General features: G+C 35.9%; 1 protein-coding gene across 1 annotated transcript in view; it reads left to right on the top strand.

Moving 5' to 3' along the window:
• Positions 1-25,145, top strand: part of NET1 (neuroepithelial cell transforming 1) — a 60,086-nt gene that overhangs the window by 3,804 nt on the left and 31,137 nt on the right. Inside the window, exons 2-3 of the mRNA XM_032349849.1 lie at positions 15,106-15,172; positions 19,656-19,715. Coding sequence (XP_032205740.1) covers positions 15,106-15,172; positions 19,656-19,715 — 127 coding nt within the window. The remainder of the gene's footprint in view (positions 1-15,105; positions 15,173-19,655; positions 19,716-25,145) is intronic.

The following is a 25,145-nucleotide window of genomic DNA, read 5'->3' as shown; positions in this document are numbered from 1 at the left end:
TCGAGAAGTTTCCCTGCAAAAGGAAGGCAAATAATGGAGGGAGACAACAGAATTTTGTGGGGCAGACTCTTTAAGGGATAAACTTGGTACACTTGGGAGATAGGGAGATGGAGAAGAAGTAGAGGGAGACCAGAGAGAAGGGATGATTAAGCAAGAAGGCAGAAAAGGATGGAATTCAAATTCAGTGTGGAGAGAGAATTTAGCCTGACTAAGAGCTATGGATGCTATACTTCTGTAAGTTTTGGGGAATGGGGGAGGTTGTGAGAAGGAATTTGAGGCTCCCGTTTTTTGTGTGTGAGGGTGGAAATGAGATCTGCTGAGGAAAATGTGGTAACACAGGCAGCATGAGGATAGAAATGAAGTGAGAACTTGGAGACAAACCAAAAAGGGAAGTAATTGATCCATATTCTATTTTCTAGAAAACATAAAATATGACAGGGTGATATCAATTGATAATGGAACAAGAAATAACTAAGCTGATATCAAATCCGGAAATCACAAGGAGAAAGACTAGTAAATCAGTTAAATATAAAACTTTCCTGTAGGTAAACTCACTGTACACTAATTTGAAAAACAACAGAAGAAAAATGAAAGTATGATTGACTTTTTTTAACAGCGTTCACATACATACAATTTTACCCATTAAAAGATACTCTGTATTTCTATGTATTCAGGTATGTGCAGCCATCACCACAGTTAATTTTAGACCTTTTTTTTTTTCACAGACCTGTACCCCCAAGACAAATAATACATGTTAATAAAAAGAAAAAAAAAATTTTTTTAATCTTGAAAAGAAACCCCATGCCTTTCAGTTAGCCCCTCCCTAATACCCCTCCCTCCTCCTTTATCCCCAGCTCTAATTTACTTTCTGTCTCTGTATTTCCGTGTTCTGGATATTTCATATGAATGGAATCCTGTGGCCATTTTTGGTGGGCCATCCTTTGCCCGTTTTTTAAATTGGGTTATGTGTCCTCAAGTCCTTTATCAGATATATGATTTGCAAATATTTTCTCTTATTCTCTGGGTTGTCTTTTCAGTTTCCTGATGTTGTCCCTTGAAGAATAAAAGTTTTTGATTTCAGTGAAGTACAATTTATTTACATTTGTTGCTTTTTCTTCTGGCATCACATCTAAGAATCCTTTGCCAAATTCAAGGTTGTGAAGGCTTACCCCTAGATTTTCCAGTTTAAGCTCTTTTATTTAGGTCTTTGATCCATGTGAGCTAATTTTTAGATATGATGTGAAGTATGGAGGTACTGTTTCTTTTTCTTGTGCCTATCCAGTCATTCCAGCACCATTTGTTGGAAAACCTGACTTTCCCCATCAAATGGGCTTGGCATGTTGTCAAAAACCAGTTGCCCATAGGTATCTTAGTTTATTTTTGGACTTTTAATTTTATTCCCTTGATCTGTATGTATATCCTTATGCCAGCACCACACCTTATTGATTATCATTCCTTTGTAGTAAGCTTTGATATCCAGACATACAAGTCCAGCTTTTTTCTTTTTTTCATGACTGTATTGGCTATTTTGGGATTCTAGCAACTCCATGTGAATTTTATTTTATTTTATTTAAGATTTTATTTACTTATTTGACAGAGAGAAGTCACAAGTAGGTGGAGAGACAGGCAGAGAGAGAATGGGAAGCAGGCTCCCTGCCTAGGAGAGCATGATGCAGGGTTAATCCCAGGACCCTGAGATGATGACCTGAGCGGAAGGCAGAGGCTTTAACCCACTGAGTGACCCAGGCACCCCTCCATGTGAATTTTAGTATCAGCCTGTCAATTTTTACAAAAGTCAGCTGGGATTCTGATTGGAATTACACTGAATCAGTTGTGGGGGATATTGTCATCCTAGCAATGTTAAGTGTTCCAGTCTATGAACAAGGAATGTTTTTCCAACAATTTAGCTCTTTAATTCTTTCAGCAGTATTTTGTAGTTTTCAGAGTATAACTTTTGTACTATTTGTTCAGTTTATTCCTAAACTTTTTTTTCTTTCAGGTCCTATTACAAATGGAATTTAATTCTTAACTTCATTTATAATTTCATAATTTCAAGTGTATAAAAATACAATTGATTTTTTTATCCAGCCCTGTTGCTGAATTCATTTATTCTAATAAGTGATGGGGGCTTTTTGGTGAATTCTTTGAAAACTTTCTACATACAACATTATGTCATCAATGAGTAAAAATAGTTGTATTTTTTCTTTTCCCACCTGGATACCTTAATTCTTTATCTTCCGTAATTGCCCTCACTAGAACCTCCAGTACACTGTTGAATAGAGTCCTCAAGACTGGAAATCCTTACTTAGTTTCTGATTTTAGGGCTAAAGCATCCAGTCTTTCACCTTTACTATGATGTTAGCTGTGGGGGTTTATAGATGCCTTTATCAGACTGAGAAGTTCCTTTCTGGTCCTAGTTTTTTGAGTGATTTTATCTTGAGAGTATGTGGGAGTTTGTCAAATGCCTCTCTTCCCCCAACCCCAATTTTGGTCTTTTCAAAATTTACTGATAAAACTAATTAATTACATTAATTTTTAGGTGTTATAACAACTTTGCCTTCCTGATAGAAGTCCTACCTAGTCATGGTGTATAACTTTTATACTGTTAGATTCAGTTTGTTCATATTTTATTTAGGATTTTTTCCATCTACATTCACAAGAGATTGGTCTGTAAGATTTTTCCAGTATCTCTCTGGTTTTGGTATCAGGGTAATACTGGTCTCATGAGTCTTTGGAAGACTTAATGAAGAACTGGTTTTAGGTGTTTGTTTGTTTGTTTGTTTGTTTTTTTCTTTAAAGATTTTATTTACAGAGAGAACAAGAGAACATAAGCAGGGGGAGCAGTCAAGGGAGAGGAAGAAGCAGGCTCCCTGCCAGGGAGCCCGACCTGGAGGACTGGATCCTAGGACCCCCGGACCATGATCTGAGCCCAAGGCAGACGCCTAACCATCTGAGCCACCCAGGCGCCCCTTGGTATTAGTTCTGTAAGTGTTAGGTAGGAGTCAGGGATAAAGTCATCTAGACCTGGGCTTTTCTTTGTGGATAGTTGTGTTTTTTTTAAAGATTTATTTATTTATTTGACAGACAGAGATCACAAGTACGCAGAGAGGCAGGCAGAGAGAGAGGGGGAAGCAGGCTCCCTGCTGAGCAGAGAGCCTAATGTGGGGCTCGATCCCAGGACCCTGAGATCATGACCTGAGCCGAAGGCAGAGGCTTGAACCCACTGAGCCACCCAGGCACCCCTCTTTGTGGATAGTTTTTTGATTGCTAGTTTAGTCTCTTCCCTTATTAAAGATGTACTTCTTAAGTCAGTTTCAGTAGTTTGTGTCTTTTAGAAATTTGCTCATTTCATCTAAGTTAATATTGTTGGTATATAATTATTCATAGTATTCTTTATAATCCTTTTTAGTTTTGTAAGGTAAGTGGTAATGCCACCTCTTTTATTTCTGTTTCTAGTAATTTGGGTCCTATCTGCCTAGACATTTGTCCGTTTTGTTGATCTTTCCAGAGGACCAGCTTTTGGTTTCATTGATTTTTCTCTACTGTTCTTTTATTCTCTCTTTCAATAATTTCTGCTTTAACCTTTATTATTTCTGTCCTTTTGCTTGCATTAGGTTAAGTTTCCCTTCTTTACCCATTGTCTTAAATGGAAAAGTATTTATTTGAAATCTTTTTCTTAATATAGTTATTTATAGCTATAAATTTCCCCTCAAGCACTGCTTTAGTTGTATCCTACAAGTTTTGATATTTAGTGTCTTCATTATCACTAATCTCAAATTATTTTGTGATTTCCCTTTGCTTTCTTCTTCGCCCCATTGATTGTTTAGGAGTGCATTGTTTAACTTCCACATATTTATTACTTACCCAATTTTCTTCCTGTTGTTGATTTCCAATTTCATTCAACTGTGGTTGAGAACATATTTTGTATTTATATCCTTTTAAATATATTAAATTTATATCCCCTTAAATATACTAAATTTTATTCTGTGCCATAGAATATAGTCTCTCAAGGAGAATGCTTCATATGGATTTGAAAAGAATGTGTATTCTTTTGGATGTAGTCTATAGGTAGCTGCTAGATCTAAATGGTTTATAGGGTTGTTCAAGTTTTGTATTTCCTTGTTGATCTTCTAGTTATTCTACCATTATTGAAGATGAGGTATTGAAACTATTATTGTTGAATTGTCTGTTTTTCCCTTCATTTCTGTCAGTTTTTGCTTCCTGTATTTTATTTTGTTATTAGATACACATATATTTGTAATTACTATTCTTCCCTGATGGGTTGAGCCTTTTATTGTTATAAAATTGCCCCCCTTATCTCTGGCAACTGTTTTTTGTTTTAAAGTCTAGTTCATTTGATACTAATCTAGCCAGTCTAGCTTTCTTGTGGTTTGCTCCTTGCATGATATCTTTTTCTTTTTACTTTCAAGCTATTTGTATCTTTGAAGCTGAAGTATGTCTCCTATAGGTGGCACAGTTGACCCTTGAACAACATGGGTTTGAGCTGCATGGGTCTCCCTAATACATGGATGTTTTACAGTACTGTAAATATATTTTCTTTTCCTTATGATTTTCTTAATAACATTTTCTCTAGCTTGCTTTGTAGTAAGAATGCAGTATAGAACACATGCAACATACAAAATATGTGCTGATCTACTGTTTATGTTATAGTTTAGGCTTATTTGTGGTCAACACAAGGCTGTTAGTAATTAAATTTTGCAGGAATGAAAGTTAAACATGGATTTTTGACCTCATAGATGAGGGGTCATGACATCCTCCTAACCCCACGTTGTTCAAAGGTCAATGATACATAGTTGGATTATGTTTCTTTTTTTTTTTTTAAGATTTTATTTATTTATTTGACAGGCAGAGATCACTAGTAGGCAGAGAGAGGAGGAAGCGGGCTCCCTGCTGAGCAGAGAGCCGGATGCGGATGTGGGGCTCATCCCAGGACCCTGGGATCATGACCTGAGCCTAAGGTAGAGGCTTTAACCCACTGAGCACCCAGGTGCCCCTATGTTTCTTTTTTTAAGATCCAAGTTAACAGTCTATTTTTTGATTGGGTGATTTACTCCTCTCAACATTTAATGTTAACTATTGATATAGTTTGATTTATGCCTGCTCTTTTACTTTTTGTTTTATATGTAACCTTGGTTTCTCTGTTTGTCCTTTATTGCTTTCTTTTGCATTAAGTGAATGTTTTCTACTTTATGGCATTTTAATTTCTTTATGAATTTTTTTTTCTCATTTAAACTGATTTTATTGGTGCTCTTTGTTTTTTGGGGTAGATTCAGATTACCATGTAGGCTTCCTTGCTTTTAGCCTGAATACTTCCTTTAATATATGAGTCAGGTCTACAAACAGCAGATTTTCTCAGTTTTTGTATCTGATAATGTCTTTAGTTCACCTTCATATTTGAAAGATAGTTTTGTTGGATATAAGATTCTTTGTTGATAGTTTTTTTCTTTGAGCCCTTTGACTATGGCATCTCACTGCTTTCTGGTTTTTGTAGTTTCTGCTGATAAGTCAGCCATTAATCTTCTTGGAATTACCTTTAAGTAGCAAGTCATTTTTCTCTTGCTCCTTTTAAAATTGTCTCCTACATTTGACCATTTTTACTGTGGTATGTGTTTGGATCCTCTTGAGTTTATCTTACTTAGAGTTCACTGGGCTTTCTGGATGTGTAGTTATTGTTTTTCTGTAAATTTGAGAAATAAATTCTTCAAATACAGTTTCTGCTCCTTTCTCTCCTCTGGTACTCCCATTAGATGAATGTAGAAGAAATTTGGCAGATAAAACAAAATTTTAATAGTGCATATATTTAAGCTGAGCGCTGTATGTATAAGAATTTATATCTTAGGAAAATAATGGTACAAGTATGTATGGGTGTATGTGCAAGACAATATATTACAACACATTTTTATAGTAAAAAGGTTAGGAAAAAATGGAAGGAAATTAAATATGTTATGATACTTTTATGCAGTGAAATTTATTAACTATAATAGTTTTAAGTCTTTTTCCATAATTCATAGGGAGTTTATCTGGTATATTGTATAAGGTATATTTTGGTGTACATTTTCTTTCTGGACCTGTACAGGCTTTTTCTAGGGCAACAGTTCTTGTTTTTGCGTTGTCACAACTTCTGTACCCTTTTTAAAATTGCTGAGGACACCAAAGGGCTTGTGTTGATGTGGATTATATTTATTTAAAATGATTAATTTCTTAAATTTCTTTTAGTAGTCAGACCCATTAACAACATATTTGCAAAAACAACATATTTTTTAAAACAAAGATTTTTAAAAACACATTGATGAGAAGTCTGGAGTTTTTATAAGTTTTGCAGATTTCTAGTATCTAACTTAACAAAAGATAACAGGATTCTTACATTTGCTTCTTGCAGCATATAAAAATGAAGTCTATAGAGAATGAAGTGTATGAGTTTATGCAGAAAATCTACCCTGACACAGATTTTTAGTTCAAAGTGCATGAGCTCTTTAATAGTCTTTTCAGACAATTGTGGATATTCTTCTTTGATAATATACCAAAACTTGGCAAGTGGTGGTTTCTTAAAGTTTGGCTGCAGTTTGGAATCTGAAATGTTGGAATGAACTCTTCATTCTCTGTTACATTAAAATCCACTATCTTTTAAATTTTTTAATAGGCCTGCTCTACTTACCATGATTTTGTGACACTATGTATTTGTCATTTAGAAAGTATTGGTGTACTGAGTTATGTAGCTCTTCCAAAGGTTGATACATACTGTTACATGTTATCAATAAATCACAGTCATTTATATAATCACCAGTCTCACTTGAAAAGCTTTTAAGTGTTGAGATGTCATACTCACAATGATGGATACTGTTTTCAAAAATTCTAATTTTCATTTGAAAGCACAAATTTTTATCATTGACAGCAATACTTCATTATAGAGTAAATGCCTGCAAAATACCTAAGTCCAAATAATCATAGTTTGTTAATAGTTCACTCACGTAAAGATAGTCTCTGAAAATGAACAGCTAATTCTGTTCACAAATCCATTGATCACACAATTGCTTTTCCTTAAGACTTTATTACACTGACTGTGTGCCCTTATTCAGGAAGGATCTTCCTCTAGCAATTTTTAAATTGTTGGAATGTCTGTTTACATTTCATAACTCATTATTTGGTATTTTTTGAAGTTACCGTGTTTTGTCTTTGGCTTCTTTTAGAGTAGTAAAGAGAATATATAACCCAGTGTATAAATGGAAGGTTTGGTCTTAGTTAATACAGCTTATACATTATAACAAAAAGAGAAGAAGTTGTTTAGGGTGTATCGGTAGATTGAACAATGTAAATGTGGGGGATATAATATTATAAGATGCAAAGTCATAAGCTGAAAATGAGGTAGGGTTGAGGAGGGCATATTGGAAGAGTAAAGAGAGAAAGGTTTGAAATAATTACTTCCAAGAGTAGGAGAGGAAGTGACAAGGTGGAGAGGAAGTGACAAAGTGACAAGTAATAGCATTGCTGGGCCAAAGTGAAGACCTACCTGAAATTTACAGTCAGGAGTTTAAAGTGAAACGAGTCAGTACAGGGTGTGTGTGTGTGTTTGTGTGTGTGTGTATGCACATGCATATGTACGCATGCATGCCCACCCTTTAATCAGCCTGACGCATAGGTCTGGAGCTCACTTCCACCTATGCGCATTACTAATAATTATTCCTGGCCTGCCAAGAAATGGGCTAGATCAGAGAATAAACTACGCAATAGAAACGGCTAGGATCTACAGATCCAGGAGAGATAGAGGACTTACTGTTTTTAAGTCTGTACCAAGTTAAATATAGGATTATATACCTGGTTTGCCTCTGCTAAATGTTGATTTTGGGGGGGAATATATCATATGTGTGGTGACTGCTGACTGCTATACGCTGTGGCAGGGGAGAGAGATAATTAGGGGGGAGAAAGAGTAGAAATAGCTAGAATCCAGCAGAGTGCAAGCTTCTGTATAGGTTCTGTAGCAGGTTTCTCAAGTCTGCTCTCCCCTTCTATCCCTCCCTTTTGTTCTGGAGTAGCAGGAAGGGACCTTGTCTACTGACAGCCCTAGGCCCCGCCGTGGGGTTCCGAGCTCAGAAGACGCCTGCTTTCCTCGCCTCGTTTTCCTGATGCTGAGGCTCTTCTGGCCCCAGTTTTGAGTCACCTGATTGTTTTCTCTGGGAGTGTACATTCTTTTAGACTAAGACCCACAACCCAATAAAATACTAGTATTTAAAGATTTGAGGCTTTACAGTCAGGCTTCCTGGGCTCAGACTCTGGTTCTTGAGACTTAATCTCTTTAAATCTTACCTTACAGTATCTATCTCATAAGGTTGTAAAAATTACCCAACATAATTTATATAAAGCGTTAGAACAGTACCTAGACATAGCAAATGCTCCATGAATATTAGATATCATTATTTGTATTTTATGCAGGAAACACTAGAATTATCACATATATACTGTCTATCAAAGAATATTAGCAATTAGCTCTCTTGTCAGCTCTTGTAGATGTGATATAGTATACTTTTTAACAGCATAGTGCTAGACCAGACTGATTGGATATAAATCCTGATACTGCTACTGACATCTTTGAGGCCTTGACCAGTTTCATTGATGCGTGCTGCCAGCCTCTTCATTATACCTCATTTATAAGTACTTGCCTTGTAGAGTTGCTGTAAGGATTATAAGTCAATGCATAGAACTCATATAAACATCTAAATGCTTAGAATGGTGCCTGGAACGAAACAGCCGTTCCCTAAATTTCTTGCTGCTGTTATTAACTCTAAGAAACATTGACTTGTTCATTTTAATACCGAGAGGGCCTTAGAATTTAGCACAACTTCTTTTATAGACGAGAGTGTGAAGCTCTGAAATTTCACAGCTAGATACTAGGAGGTGTTTGTCCTGTATTTCCTAACTCCTAATTTAATGTTCTGTTTGCCATGTTTCCTCCACAGAATGTCTCTAAAGGGATGTATTAGTAGCATTAACCAGCAAAACAATTACCATCATTCATGTAACCACATTTAAGGAGCTTTTCTATGCAAATACTAAGTTGTTAGATGTAAATGACATTTAAATAATAATGTTTCTGCCCTTTGGGACCTTAGGAGGATCCACTGAATATTATACACTGCTTGAATAACAGGAGTCTGAATCCATACTGATCCTTTAAGGATTTTATAACATACTCCTTTTAACAGATTTGAAATAATGCTCTCCATAGTAGAAAGATAATACTATGAGGCATCTGGGTGGCTCAGTCAGTTAAGCCACTGACCCTTGATTTCTGCTGAGTTTATGACTCAGGATCCTGAGATCAAGCCACTACCACCACCACCCCTACACTCTGCCCACGCTACCCTGCCAGGCTCTGCACTCATCCCGGAGCCTGTTTGTCTCCACCACCCCCTCCCCTCCACTATCATGTGCACGCATGCACTCTCTCTCTCTCTCTCTCTCTCTCTCGCCCTCTCTCTCAAATAAATAAAATTTTAAAATTTTTTTAAAAAGATAATACCGCGCCTATGATCTATCAGTAGTGAACTCTGTAAATTTTGTTTTTCTAATAAAATTGATGAATTTGTTGAATAATAACCAGGGTTAAAGGCCCAGTCTTAAGCCAGGCTAGCTGTAGTATAAACTCAGATCTAAGGATTCCTGTTCCCTGTAAGGGAATGTAACATTTTTTCAAAACGTATTTTAAACCAAATTAGGGCATTTAAACAAATAATTAAGCCAGTTCTTGATAACTCAAGATTGTCATATTATTAATATTAATGTAGTTGCTAAAAATAAAATGATACCCACATTAGTTCCTAAGGTTATTTGTTCCCACATAAAATGACAACTTGTTAACAGTTTTATTGAGATGCAATTTGCATATGATAACATTTACCCATTTTAAGTGTGCAGTTCAGTGAGTATTAGTAAATTTATACAGTTGTGCAACTATTACCACAATCCACTGAAAGAACATTTCATCACCAAAAATATTACAAGTTTCTATGCAGTCAGTCCCCCCTTCTACCCCCATTCCTAGGCAGCCACTTAACCTGCTTTCCATCTGTATATATTTGTATTTCTGGACATCTCATGTAAATGCAATCACAATATATAATCTTGCAGTTCATCCATATTATGGCTTGCATGAATATTTCATTCCTTTTTATTGCTAAATAATATTCCATTATATGAAATGAATATTCCACATTTTCTGTGTGTATGCTGGCTTACAGCATACATTATAGATGCTCAGCTGCGTTCTATACTTAGAGATGTTGTAAGATGTATCTGCTATTTGGGGCTCACAAATAAGAAAGTTGAAAAAACCCTAGTAGGATAAGGGATAATAGTCTACATGAGTTTGGGCTCCTACAGAATCTTTATAAAGTGGGAGAAGACACAATTTCTTAATAGCAAAGATGCTAAGCAGTCAAAGCAGTCCACTACATTGGATGTTTTACCCAAATGAATGAATGGTTTCAGTAACATTTGTCATTGTTTTTTGCCTAATTTGCAAAGAAACTGATAACCTGAGTAGTTGAGTGCCCTCAATATCAACAAATGTTCACTACAGAGAATAGTTTACATCGTTATTTCTACATTCATGGTACCTTCGGCATTTACAGATTAAAATTTTAAATTTTAGCTGTTTGTGAGGTATGGATAGTAGTTTGTGATTAGGACCAGGCATTAATTTGAGTTGCACTGCTGGTGTGTGGGACCGGCTTCCTTAGCCTAGTAGCACATTTCAGCACTACTCTATTTTCTTGTTTTACCACATAGGAACTAATTCTCCTTATAGATCTGGAGGTATCACACACAGTTTTCAGTTATACCGTGCATATTTTAGGTGTCCTATGCATCAAGTCTTCTTGCTGATGTCAGTAACCTCATCTGCTATATTGCTATCTTTAGTCCTTCTATTTTGCTTGGTTTTTTGTTTTTGTTTTGTTTTGTTTTGTTTTTTGCTAAGATTTCATTTATTTATTTGAGAGAGAGATAACAAGAGAGCACAACGTGGGATAGTGGGGGTGGGGGTGAGGGAGAAGCAGGCTCTCTGATGAGCAGAGAGCTCAGCTCGGGGCTGCATCCCAGGACCCTGGGATCATGACCTGAGCCAAAGGCAGATGCTTAACTGACTGAGCCTGGTGCCCCTTTCGCTTGCTTTTTAAAACGATTCCTTTGCTAAATCATTTTGGTTGTTCTTTTGTAAACCCCTAAATATCTACCTTATTATAAGGCAGTATCTTTACATTTTCTTCCTTTTTCATTGGAAGAATTATCTCCTTTATGTTGTCCAGTACATTTTCTGAAAATGTTCATTGAGCTACCTTTCTGCTGTTTTTAATTATTTGCCATGACAGAGGAGGGCAGTGACACAAATCATAATTGAAAACGTGATTTGGCTTAAGAATAAATTAACATAATTTTTCGCTTTACCATTGTAATTGTTTTGTTAGACTAAAAGTAGTTAGTGTAAAATCATTTACATTAAAATAAAATCATTACATTGTTTAAAAACACACCAAATGACAGGAAAAGAAGTATGGATGTTAGGCTAAGGAACAGTCACAATGGGGTTAATAGGAAACACAATTTAATACACCAAGCTAGTTTCTACATGTATTAGTTTATTTTCTGCCTGAAATGTTGTAATTGTTTAAATATATGAAAAAAGGACTGGACAAAAATTATGGAAAAGATGAAGGACTGTCCTTTCTTATATCACCCTTTAATACCTCTTAAAATGAACTCTGCTTAGTGTCTTCTGGAAAGGCCACTTACAATTTTAACATTTTATGAAATCAAAGTTTTTTTCCCACAAGGATTTAAAATAGCTATTACATTTGGAGTCTGACCCCTGTGAAAGATGACTGTATGTCTTTCCAAGATTTTTAAAAGTTGGCACGATCTTACATGGTTCCTGGGCACAACTTGTTTATTGGGTTCTTTTTTTCCATGGGTATTCAAAATAAATAGGTACTTGTTATTGAATTGGGAAAAAATAGCATAACTATAAAACTGATTATAGCTTGTACTGGAAAGAATCTTGCCATCTGATTGGAAATATTTTTCCAGTTTGTTGACCTATTTGAAATTCCTAAGAACTATTTTTCTTTCCAGCTTTCAAACATCAAATTCATTCTGAGGTCAGTTTGGTTGATTCTAGGGACTAAAAAAATGAATAACTTTGGTTTTGTGTTCTTAAAACTTAAGGACATATTTACTGAATATTTTAAGTGTCACTATGATTACTACTCTAATGAATATTTGCACTGGATTAAAAATAATCTTATGAGAAATCATAATTGATGCTTCTCAACTCAGTCCCCACTGTTGCTCTTATTAAGCATGTAGTATGTGATAGCACTTAACCTAGAGTGTTTTTAAACAGCATGATCCATGGATACATATGGTATGAAGGTCCTGTTTTTCTTATAATCTTTTAGCATTGTTTATGATACTGTATCTTTGTATTGTTGAGACTTGTGAATTCTAACGCATTTCAGATGTCATGTTGGTTTCACCTAAATTCCTCATTCCAGTGTTTTTATCAAAAATCATACTGTTTTCGGGACGCCTGGGTGGCTCAGTTGGTTAAGCAGCTGCCTTCGGCTCAGGTCATGATCCCAGCGTCCTGGGATCGAGTCCCACATTGGGCTCCTTGCTCAGCAGGGAGCCTGCTTCTCCCTCTGCCTCTGCCTGCCGTTCTGTCTGCCTGTGCTCGCTCTCTTCCCTCTTTCTCTCTGATAAATAAATAAAATCTTTAAAAAAAAATCATAGTTTTCTTCATCATTACTTTTTCAGCAGTGGCAAGAAAAACCAATTCCTTGGGTTATCTGGCTCCACTGAAGAGGCTTTTGGGGGAGAAATACGAGCTTTAAGAGTAATAAAAGGCTCAGTGTGCTTTAATCTTTCACAAATAATTATTTAGGAAACGTTTGCTTAATTATCTTAAGATCTTTCTGCATCTATTTCTAATTATTATTAGTAGAACCGTATTTCACTATGCCAGGAACCTTGGTGGAAACTGAGCTGACATAGGGAGGAAGAGGGAAAAATCTGCCAGTTTTGTCACTGAGCCCTCTTTTTTTTTTTTTTAAGATTTTATTTATTTATTTGACACGCAGAGAGAGATCACTAGTGGGCAGAGAGACAGGAAGAGAGGGAGGGGAAGTAGGCTCCCTGCTGAGCAGAGAGAGCCCAATGAGGAGCTCCATCCCAGGACTCTAGGATCATGACCTGAGCTGAAGGCAGAGGCTTAATACACTGAACCACCCAGGTGCCCCCATGCCCGCTTTCTAATGTGCTTCTCCTAACTTTGTTGCTATTGCTTCAGCCCCTTGGTGTCTATTGTAAGCAATATGGGAGCTGCCTCCTGACCAGTCTTCCCAACCAGTCCTGCTGCCATCCTTCTTGTTACTTAAAATTCCATAGTGGATTGCTGCCACCATACATATTCAAGATCAAGTCCATACTCTTTATAAGAGTCGTTTATGTAAGGCCTTTTAGCTTGCCCTTCGTTATTTCTCTTGATACCCAAACTTAAGGAACTACTTGCAGTTCCCTGAATGTAATTCATTTCACTCCTGCTTAACTTGTGCTGTTCCCTTTGCCCTAAAAGCCTTCCTGGCTCTCATATGCTTTGCTAATTGCTATGTCTCTTTGATTCAGCTTAGTATCACTTAAATATTAATTCTTCTGTGAAGTCTTTTGACATCCTCCTTTTTCTTGTAGCCGTCTGCCCTGTGTTCAGATCAAAACATAAGCAAACTTCTGCTTTATATTTAGCTTAGAAAACTACCTTATATTTGATTAAGCTTGTAAATTCTTGCAGCTGCTAGAGCCATCTGTGGTATTACTGTAACCTAGAATGAACAAAGACCGTGAGGATCAAGGGTGAGAAGTGGGATGAATATACAAGTGGAGAATGGCCTTACAATCCAGAAAGCTGAACAATAACTTTTTTAACAATCAACCCACAGTGGCTAGGACTTGATTGATAACTGCCAAGTTCCCTAATTTTTATCCTTGCTTCCAACTTTGAACTAATCAGAGCAAGCCAAATATGTACCCCCCTACCACTCACAGAGGATATCCCACCCCTGCTTAGCTCACCTTCAGCTTCCCATGCCAGCAGCCTCCAATCAGGGCACACTTGAAACCTTCCCTTTATTCCACTGTGAAGCTTTCGCATTCTTCAGCCCGCCTTTGAATCTGCCTGAACACAAGTGATCGGTGGCTTTTTTTTCTCACTTATTTCTATACAAGGGGGAAACATACTTATTTTAGAATTATTTATATCCAAAGAGATTAGTGGTAAGTATAGTTTATAACCTGTATTTCTTGTGCTAACTATATTTTGTGATTTTTCTGCATGTTTTATAAACAGAGGTTTATATTTTATAAAAGCAAGGACAGGTTTTTGTTAAAAGGATTCTCTTGAGTGGAAAGATAAACAGAAGAAAAATCTGTCACTTAATTGTAACAAAATCCTAGTCAAATTTTAATCTTCTTGAGATCTTTGTCTCAGATATAATTTTCAAAATTCCTTATTTGGCTAATTAAACCGTAGTTTTAAAAAAAAATCAGTACATGGAAGAGATTTAAACAAGAAATTCAAATTAAAGGCATTTGAGTTTTATTTATTATGTTGAGCATCCTTTATTCTTGTTTTTAAATGTTAGGCAAGAATGCGTAATTTTGTTAAATAATTTTTGCATCATTTACTGCTATTTATTTAACTTATTAGTTTAATATACTATATAAGAAATAGATTTCTTACTATTGAACCATGTATATGTTCCTAAAATAACCCTGCTTGGTTTGGTGAATTATTTTTAATATGTCCACTAATTTTATAAAGGCCCTTTCACTTTTGTAAAGATTCTAAAAATGACCAGGGGATAAATCCTGATTTTTTTTTTTTTTGCATCCCTTCTTTATATTTCTACAATTAAATGACTAATAAAGTTACTTTAAATAGTTTTGAACCTATGAGAAAGATAGCTTTTTATCTGTCTAGAGCTTTGTTTTACTAAAGTTGCTCTCAGTTAACTTTTTGCTTGAATTTTCTTTTAACAGACATTCCCTCCGGAGAGGTAGCTCCTTCACATTTTTAACACCTGGCCCTCACTGGGACTTCACCTTGGTGAGTACCTGGGTATTTTATGTCAAGACATTGAGAGAATTAATTCCTAGGTTGTCTTTCAGTCTTGGTGTACAACTCAGTTGTCTGTACTTCTTGAATATCTTGAGATACAGAGTTTCTGTCGCCATCTTTGGCAGCCTAATTTCTTTTTTCTTCTGCTAACAAGCTAAAAACAAATTTTATTTCAATTAAATATAAAATATTTTGAAAAATAGCAGATCTTTTGTTTGTTTTTTTTTTAAGATTTTATTTATTTATCAGAGAGAGAGGGGGAGAGAGCGAGCACAGGCAGACAGAATGGCAGGCAGAGGCAGAGGGAGAAGCAGGCTCCCCGCCGAGCAAGGAGCCCGATGTGGGACTCGATCCCAGGACGTTGGGATCATGACCTGAGCCGAAGGCAGCTGCTTAACCAACTGAGCCACCCAGGCGTCCCTCTATTTATTTTTAACCTTATGTAATCCTTTTATTCCTACAGTTTTAAAATTAAGAGAATATATTATGAAATATGAAGCTGTTTTTATGTACATACTCTTAACAGCTTGTTTCTTGGTTGAAAAATATAAAAATGATTGCAGATGATATATATGATGAATGAATTATTTTCTGTTATTAATCATCCTAGTATCCTACTCTCATTATTTTTAGAATGAGACTTTTACAGAGGCATCTAACCAGACAATTGGTTCTTTTTGTAATTAAAAACTCATTAGCTCATAATACTCGTAAACAATGTATGTACAAATAGAGCATGATTCTTACATTTTCTTATTTGGAGGAAATAGCAAAAATCATTCTGTTTCTAGTTTGCCAAGTTTTACCGGATCGTGTACCGATGGGTTCAGCAATGCATATTTAATTTGCATTCTGTTCTTTTGTATTTAATTTATATCTCTGTTGGGGACTTCTGTTTGAGATTTTTTTGCTCTTACCAGTTACTTATATTAATTGGTCAGTTAAGGATTCATACCAAGAGTCTCCTGATTTTAATACAATACTCTATTCTCCTTGAGACTTTTTTTCATCTTGATTTTTTTCCTTTCATAGTTGACAAGCCTAAACTCAAAACAGAAGAGAAGTGTCTCCAAACTTAATTTTGCAAACCTATCAGCAAAAATATTTTGAACACGTACCCTGCTATGTTTAGTTAGGATTTTTATGTATGGACCAGCTTTATTAGCTAATAAGTCAAAGCACAGTACTCAACCTCAGGTGAAGTTCATGATAGTGGATGTAAGTCCGTATTTCAAATAGCCATGACATTTTCACAGTGTGAGGTCAATTTCTGGGAACTGATTGGATCACTGTTGTCTAACCTTATAATGTGGATGATGATGAGTTCATCATCTGTATATTAAATATTAGTAAACCTTATTTTTAAGGATTAATAAAAGATATTGAAGTTCTAACATTTTCCTCCTGCACTCCAGGGAAGATATCTTGCATGTCCTCTGGGATGGTACATCCCTCTTGGGGAAAACACATTTGTAGAGTTCTCCCATGATAAAAGAAATAGCTCATGGTTCATGTGTTAAAACATTCGGAATGTGATTAAGGAGTACTAAGAGAGAGATTAATAAACTTTCACATACCTAGGTTGAGAAAAAAGAGGACAAAAAGTAAGCATTTGACTCAAGTAATTAAAGAAAGAACAGTAGAATGAACCAAAAAAAATAGATGGAAAAATGAAAATGGATAAAAATAAAATCATTGCCCAGTCATGATAAAATTCTTGGCAAACTGGGAATAGTACAGAACTTTCTTAGCCTGAGACCTGCCACAAACAACATGTTTTGTAATGATAATATGTTAGAAACATTTCCTTAAAATTTTGGAAAAAAGCCTGCTGTCACCATGTCTATCCAGAATTTTACTGGTGCTTCTAGCCAACATAGTGAGACAGGAGAACAGGTGGTATTCAAATTAGAAAGAAAGAGACAATAGCATTTCATCGCTTAGGGACATTATGACTATCTACATGGACTATCCCAGTGAATATTATAGCAGCTATTAGAACTAAAAGTTCAAACAAAATTACTGGCTATAAAATTTATAAAAGGGATTCAATAAAATGTGTATATACACTGGTAGTAAACAAATGTAATTTGTAAAGGTGCTTCTATTGAAGTAAAAACAATTTTTAAAACTATGAATAAATCTGTGAAAAGAAAAAAAAATCTGAAAAGATCTGTGAGATTTTTGTTGGGAAAATTGGAAAGCATTAATAAAGAACATAGACACCAAATTAAATGGAAAGATAGGCGTACAAGGAAAGACTCAATAACCTAAAAATGTCAGTACTTCCTATATTAATTTATAAATTCAGTGTAGTTCTGATAGAAATCCCACTAGAGTGTAAGAGATCTCATTCTAGGGATGCCTGGGTGGCTCAGTTGGTTGGACGACTGCCTTCGGCTCAGGTCATGATCCCGGAATCCCGGGATCGAGTCCCGCATTGGGCTCCCAGCTCCATGGGGAGTCTGCTTCTCCCTCTGACCTCCTCACTCATGCTCTCTCTCACTGTCTCTCTCTCAAATAAATAAATAAAATCTTTAAAAAAAAAGAGAGAGAGAGAGATCTCATTCTATAATTCAGAAAGAAAGTAGAAAGCTCAGAGTGCAGAAGTATTGTGCAAGTCAGGGAACATTATGACTTCACTTTATTAGCTGTTAAGGCTTACTCCACAGGTACAGTGATTATGGAATCACAGTGTGGATGAAAGTCTAGGTAAACAGACCAGTGCCATAAGATTGAGAACCCAGAAACTGACATATGTATGAGACCTTAATGCATTGTAGACATTAGAAGGAATGGTGCCTGCAACAGTGGTCTTAGCGGTGGGCACGGTTAGCTCTGCCGTCTCATACTATATACAAACAAATAAATTCTGGATGGACTGAATATATAGGAAAAGCAAAACTTCAGAATGTTTAAAAGAAAATATAGTAGAATATTTTCAAATCTGTTAAATGTCTTTCTACATATGCAAACACATGTACAAAATTTTATATAAATGTGTAAGTATAATCATGAATGAGCTTTTCCCCTCAGTACACTTCTTTTTGTTTGGCCGTTTCCTCCTTTCCTCTCTCCTCCCCTGTCAGTCCTTCCATCCCAGCCTCTACTCTAACCTGTGTCAGCAGTACCATACCTGGCCTCTGTTTTGCTCATATAATTATTTACACACACACACACACACACACACACAGACTCACAAATAAGATACACATAAATGCAGGATCTTTGCTTTGTTTTTTTCAGAATTAGGATCATATTACTCTTACTTTTCTAGATCTTCTGGATATGACCTTAAGATCAATAAGGATTTCTTGTCACCTCATTTTTAGTTTTTTCCAATCCTGATTTATATTTTTCTTTCAAGTCTTCTATCATTTTCCTATTGCCTTTAGCTAACTTTGGAATAGTATGTCATAGTTTTGCTCTGCTTCTTTGAGCATTTCATTCCAAAGTACTTTCATTCCCTATGGGGATATTATTCTTCCCCTTTCCCTTTTTCCTTCGAGTCATTTATCCTATGGAGTGGGGATTTGACTTGGAGAATTTTCTGTTCATTTTAATGTGAATTTAGTTTTTCTGAATTTTACAAAGAGGCCTGGTTCAGATAACTTTTCTAACTTAACAGAGCTCCCTCTCTTTTTATGGTTCCTTGTTTCTGCGATTTCCAGGCTCCATCAATTCCCCACTTCCATCTGGACTCTGTCTTTCCTTTTCTCCAGTGTCCCTGTCCTGCTCCATTCTGATTCCACTACCACCAGTTTCTCCTTGGAGTGGAGTTAGGTCCTGGAAGGGAATCCTAGCTGGTCAGTTTTGAGAGTTCACAAGAGCTAGACTATGTCCCAGGTAATCTGAAAAGTTATTTTGAGTTGTGAGTGGGTGATGTGTTACTTAAGAATTCTTCTTCAGTAGTGATGAAGGACAGAGATGAGATTGTATACATTTTCACCACTTCAGGCACCAGAAGGGCCGAGTGAGAGTGATGAATGCTAACTCGGAGTATGTTGTCTTCCAGTAGATAAATCCTGCTTCTGGCAACAAGTCTTAATTTACTTTGGGCCATGAGAAAAGGGTATTTTTTTTCTAGTGAAGACCCTCCCCACTCCATAGGATAAATAATATGATTTTTAAAAAACTCATCGCCTTTATGTTTAAAACATATTTTACTTTTTCTCTAATAAATACAGTTAGCCCTTGACTTACTAAGATTTCTCTTCTGAAAAAACTTTACATAAAGTTTTCTGAAAGGGTGAAACTTGGCAGCATGAGATGATTCAGGCCAGGGGGACGATTTAAACAGTAAATATGCTAGAGATAATTTATGATCATCCTTCAAGAATAAATTTTTTCAAAAATAATTATGAGTAGAGCTTCACTTTTTTAAAGTGATTTTTCTGGTTTTATGGAGTCTCTGTTTAATGAAGTAACATGCATTCCTTCTATATAAGAATGAAATCTTTTTTTCATATAGAAAAGAAAGCGGAGAGCGAAAGATGATGATGTCATAAGCCTTAACAGCCTTGATTTAAAGGTAAGCCTTTCTTCTTGTCAAAGAAAAGCATTTAAAAATATGCTAAAATATAATATTTTATTTTTGCGCTATAAGGATAATGAATGCTAATTTTAAAAAAATTTTAAGTTCAAAACTAAATAATATGGACTCTTACAGATGTCTTTTTTCTGTTGTACTTTGTTAAGCATGAGGTAAAAGCCTCCCTAAGAACAGTGTTAGGCTTTAACTAGTGATCTCACACTCAAATGTCTGAAGAGGCCCGGCCTACCGTGTATGCAAGGAGGACGGAAGCGAGGGACCGCGGTGGAGAGAAGAAACGTGCCCTCCTACAAGAGGCAGCGGCTGCCGTGCTCTAGCTCGCAGCTGCTTGTAGCACTGTCAAAATCTGGATTTTTGTGTGAAAGCTCCCAATCTTTATATGTTGGACCATGCAAACCAAACAGCTCGTCTGTAGGTCAGAAGTGTCTGTGTTTCCAATGTGTGACCTGTGACAAACCAAAATCCAGTGCACACTTAAAAAATGATTATGTATCCTTTATGTAAAATTGTATCTGTGGAATTACTTATTCCATTTTTGTCAACTGGCAAACTTTACAGAACCATCTTGGTTTTAAGGAACCTTTTTAAAGATTGTTACATAAAGGTTATACATTTTTTAAGTGAGATTTTTAAAATGTTTGACATCATGTCTAATGATGGCAATTTTTATAGGTTTGCCCGTCAACATTTTACCAAATCCAGCAAGCCAGATTTGCAGGGGAGAGGGTGGCATGTGTACATATGTAATATGTTTATGGGAGAACTCTGTTTTAAGTGTTAAGGGTTTTTGCAAAACAGTTTTAGTTACATTTAAAAATCCTGTATTCAAAGAAAGAAAAAAAAATGAAATTACAGCCCTGAGTATTTTTAGGTATGCTTCAAATCAGATCACATACAGAAATAGACAGTATTTATAGTTTGCCACAATAAAATCCATGGTCAAATCTACTGAAAAATAATCCTCCTTTTGTTTATCCCAGCTTCACCAGTTCCCATCATGTGATCAAGTTATTGTCATTTTATCTCTGTTTGCCGCCTCTGCCCTAGATTATTTTGAAGAAAATCCTTTATGTTGTATCATGTTATCTGTATCATTAGATTGAGTGTTCACACTTCCTTGATTTGTCTTACACCTTTTTTGTTTTGGTTTTGTTCGTTTTGTCTGAATTGGAATTCATATGAGGTCCATACATTGTAATTATCTAATTATCTCTCTTCACTGTCTTAATTTGTAGGTTCTCTCTCTAGCTTTTCTTTTTTTCTTTTTCTTTTCTTTTTTTTTTTTTTTTTAAGAGTTTTTTGTCGTTGAAGAAGTAGGCATGTGTAGAGCCCTTCACATCCCGCATAGTCACGACCGCATCTCTCTGGTGTCGTTTCTTCTGTTCCTCTCTTCCCTTTATTCCGGATAAACTGGTAGATCTAGAGATTGTTTTGGGCAAAATTAATTCTCATTGCCTAGAATTCTTTTATCATTGAGGGTTGCAAAGTGGTAACATTGTGCCTTTATCAGTCATTTTTATTAACTAGATTACTTCTGTAAAAAGAAAACTCCCCTTGTGGTGTCCGAGTGGCTCAGTTGGTTACGCATCTGCCTTTGGCTTGGGTCATGATCCCAGGGTGCTGGGATGGAGTCCCACGTCGAGCTCCATGTTAGGCTCCCTGCTCAGTCTGGAGCCTGCTTCTCTCTTTGCCTCTCTCCACCCCCCCCAACCCCGCTCATGCATGCTCTCTCTCAAATAAATAAATAAAATCTTAGAAAACTTTCCTCACCAACCATCTGGTTACTACAAGATTCTTAAACTAAAAGTAGAACAAGTGCATGATTCCTGTTATCAGTTTTCAAGTGACGTGTTTTATTCATTAAAATTCTCTAAAAGTAATTAGTGATTTTTTTTTCTTTTTAATGTGATTATGAACATATGAATATTAGCACATTTGTAGTGTTTTAATCCACTTCCATTATTATGCTTACAGTGCTCAGATTCCCCTATCTTTGGCGTCAGAATGGTGCCAGTGTCCTTATTTCCCCAGTTTCATTATATAATTGACATTTAACATGATGTAAATGTAAGGAATGCAATGTATCGATTTCCTGTATCCTTTAACATGAGCCTCACTTTATATCTAGAAGCTAAATGGCCTCCCTTTCTTCCAGGATGACAAGTTCTTCCAGGCCCACTTGTATATTTTGATATTTCTGCTCCATACCTGGAAACAGCCCTATTTCTAAAAACCCTGCTTTCCTTAGGAAATGGTAGAGGCTTAAACCTGAGCATTATGAACAGTCCTTGCTGCTGTATTGATTCTTGTTTCTGGGCCTTTTTAATGGACAAATCTAGGAAATGTATATCACTTTTTCAGATATAATAAATTTTGAGTTTGTACTGATATTTCAGATTTGAGGCTACAGTGTTTTTTACTCAGTTGTATTAATCTTCCTGTCTAGATCTCTCCAGCCACACCAAAAATCTAGGTCTTGGGACACTGACATAACTATTCACTTGATTTACTCACAGTTCAAAGACAACAGTCTGCATTACTGCAGATTGTTACTGCTACTATATTAATACAAATGAGACAATTATTGAAAACATTGTATGTTTTATTTTTCAGGTTTTTTGTTTTTTGCATATTAGTTACAGTATGTACAACTTACTATGTTAAATTATTGAACTATTCTTTTTTTTTTTTTTTTTAAGAGAGAGAGAGTGTGAGTGGGGAGGGACAAAAGAAGAGAGAAAGAGAGAGAATCCTCAAGCAGACTCCCCAATGAGTGTGGAGCCCAACGTGGGGCTCAATCCCAGGACCCTGAGGTCAGAACCTGAGCCAAAACCAAGAGTTGGATGCTTAACTAACTGCACCACCCAGGTGCCCCTGAACTAGTACTTTTCTGTGTGTAATTATGGCAACAATTTACTTGTTCCTTTTTATTTTCAATTTTTAAGAACTACTTTTTAAACTTAATTTTCCTTAAAATCATGTAACAAAACTGTATGGAATTTCAAAGTCAGGTCTACAGGATTCTTGTTTCTATTCCTGGATCTTCTACCCTACTTCTTTCTTCCATAAAAAATCCCTTTTTTTGTTTTTTAAATTTTATGGTTTATTCTTTCACTTTTTAAAAATAGAAGCAATTGTGTGTATATTTGTGTATCCCACTCTTGGCTAAACAGTAGAATGCTGTCTTTATTATATGCTCTATTTTATTCTTTCCTTATTTGTTTTGCTTGTGTGTTTTGCTTTGGCATGTCTTTCCATATTTAGGAAGGTTCATGTTTTTGTTCTCTTGGATATTTTTGCCTTCAGTTTCCCCTTTTTAGCTATTGTAAATTGGTTCATTCCTATGAGCGTTATTATAATCAACTGACACCTCTTCTCCCTCCTCTCCTTCTCCCCTGTTAATAAACTAAAGTAATAATCCCTTTATTCTAAATTAATACATTTAAAGTATTAAGTGCTTATTTTACTTTTTATATACATTCACCATTTTCCATTTCTTGAATGTAGTTTTACTGTATCTACAAAATCATCGCAGATTGTGCTGTGTACCCTGGTACCCATTTTTAGGCTTTAGTTCTGCAGATAAATGTATATTGAATGCTGAGCACCAGTTCTAGATTTTTGGTTTTCTGAAACTCCTTTTCTAGCGAAGGGTCAGTTAGCTATCAACCCATGTCTGACCTGCTCAGTGACTTACATATATTGTTAATGGTTGCTTTTAAAAACACTCCAGTGGCAGAGGTTAAGTAGCAGTGACAAGGACCATCTGACCTACAGAGACTGAAATATTTACTATTTGGCCTTTTATAGAGAGTTTGCCAACCCCTGCTCTAGACTAGTAAATTCAGATGACTTGTTCGCATAGTTTTTGTCATTTTTTTCTATTCCATTGTTTTCTGTCCCCTTCCTGATTTTTACTTAGTTTGGATTTTTTAATCTTTTATATTTATCATTTTCTTTCAAAATATTTTCTCTTTATCTTTTTTTTTAGAAGGCTCCATGCCCAGCGTGGAGCCCAGTGCGGGGCTTAAACTCATGACCCCGAGATCACAACCTCAGCTGAGATCAAGAGTCAGATGAGCCACCCAGGCTTGTCTTCAAGCTTGTCTTCCCTTTTGTATTCTTTTTTCTCCTAATTCAGTAGACATTTTTTTTTATTCTAAAATAATTCTTTTATTTTTAGTTCTTTTTTTAGTTCTCTCACCTCATTGCAAATCTTCCTTTCTCTACCCACCTAATTTCTGAGTTTTATGTTCTTTCATGGCTTCTATAATTTCCTAATTTATTTTATGCTTAGAGACATTATTCTACTTCACATTTTCTGTATTCTTATAATAGTTTTAAAGGGAATTCAAGATTATTTTCTGTTGCTCATTTTTTAAGTGCAGTTAATTTTCCGGTCTTAAAGATAAGATAGAGGAGTGAGCCGTTGTAGCCTGTCTTCACCTTCATGGCTCCAGGGCTCCCTCTTCTGTTGTCTTCACAAAGTGGTTTATAACAATACAGCCTCGTGCTTTCTGAGATCTTTCTTTTTTGCCCCCCTTCTTTATCTGAGTTTTTTTCTTGTCTTTGCTTCTATTGCTCTGTTCCACTCAATTTGGAATAAGATTGCTAAATAGATGCAAAACAAATTAATACCCTCATCTCCATCTCTACTTACAAAATGTATTTACGCTGCTCTCAGTTTTCTACAGTTAACATCTGCCCTTACAGAGTCACAAAACCTGGTCAGTAACAAATGGTGAATCAGACAGGAGGCGCGGCCCTAGAAGATGAGATCATCCATGGAGAGAACATGCAGGCATCCTTCACTGCTGACTTCAAGTTTTGGATATTGTGTTTTATTGCTAATTCCTTCCTTAATTTTGCCACCTTTCTAATTTTGATTTATGCTCTTTTATAAGCTAGTCTTGGAATATTGTAGTTTTTTTGTGAGCATGTTTTTCTACCATGCTTTTATTTTTTGTAGGGATATTACCTTTTCCCTTATAACTTTTTCCTTATGAAAACTTCATATGGGATTTGACTGTGATTCTTTTCTGTTGGTCATTACCACATGAAAGTGGCTTTAGAAAGGGGGAGTGAGTCAGGAAAGCTTTTCTAGCTTTATAACTTTAAACTTCCTCTTCTCTTGTCTTAAACAAATAATAAAAGTAGATACACTTTGAGTTCTCCAGGACCTGTTTTCCTCCTCAACTTTTATCGGAACTTTGTCTTTTCCTGGATGTCTGTCACGTCTATTCCACTTGACTTGAATCTGTTCCCAGAATTTACACCACAGTGTAGGGCTTTGTCTTGGAAGGGAGCTTTGAAAGTCCTAAACTCATGTGTTCCAGCCATGAACCCCTTACTGCTACCCTTTAGTAGATAAAACCCTTCCCGGTTTTAATAGCCATGGTCACAATGACC

Source organism: Mustela erminea, chromosome 6, assembly GCF_009829155.1.
Source record: "Mustela erminea isolate mMusErm1 chromosome 6, mMusErm1.Pri, whole genome shotgun sequence".
Lineage (NCBI taxonomy): Eukaryota > Metazoa > Chordata > Mammalia > Carnivora > Mustelidae > Mustela > Mustela erminea.
This window is presented reverse-complemented; position numbering and strand designations above follow the sequence as displayed.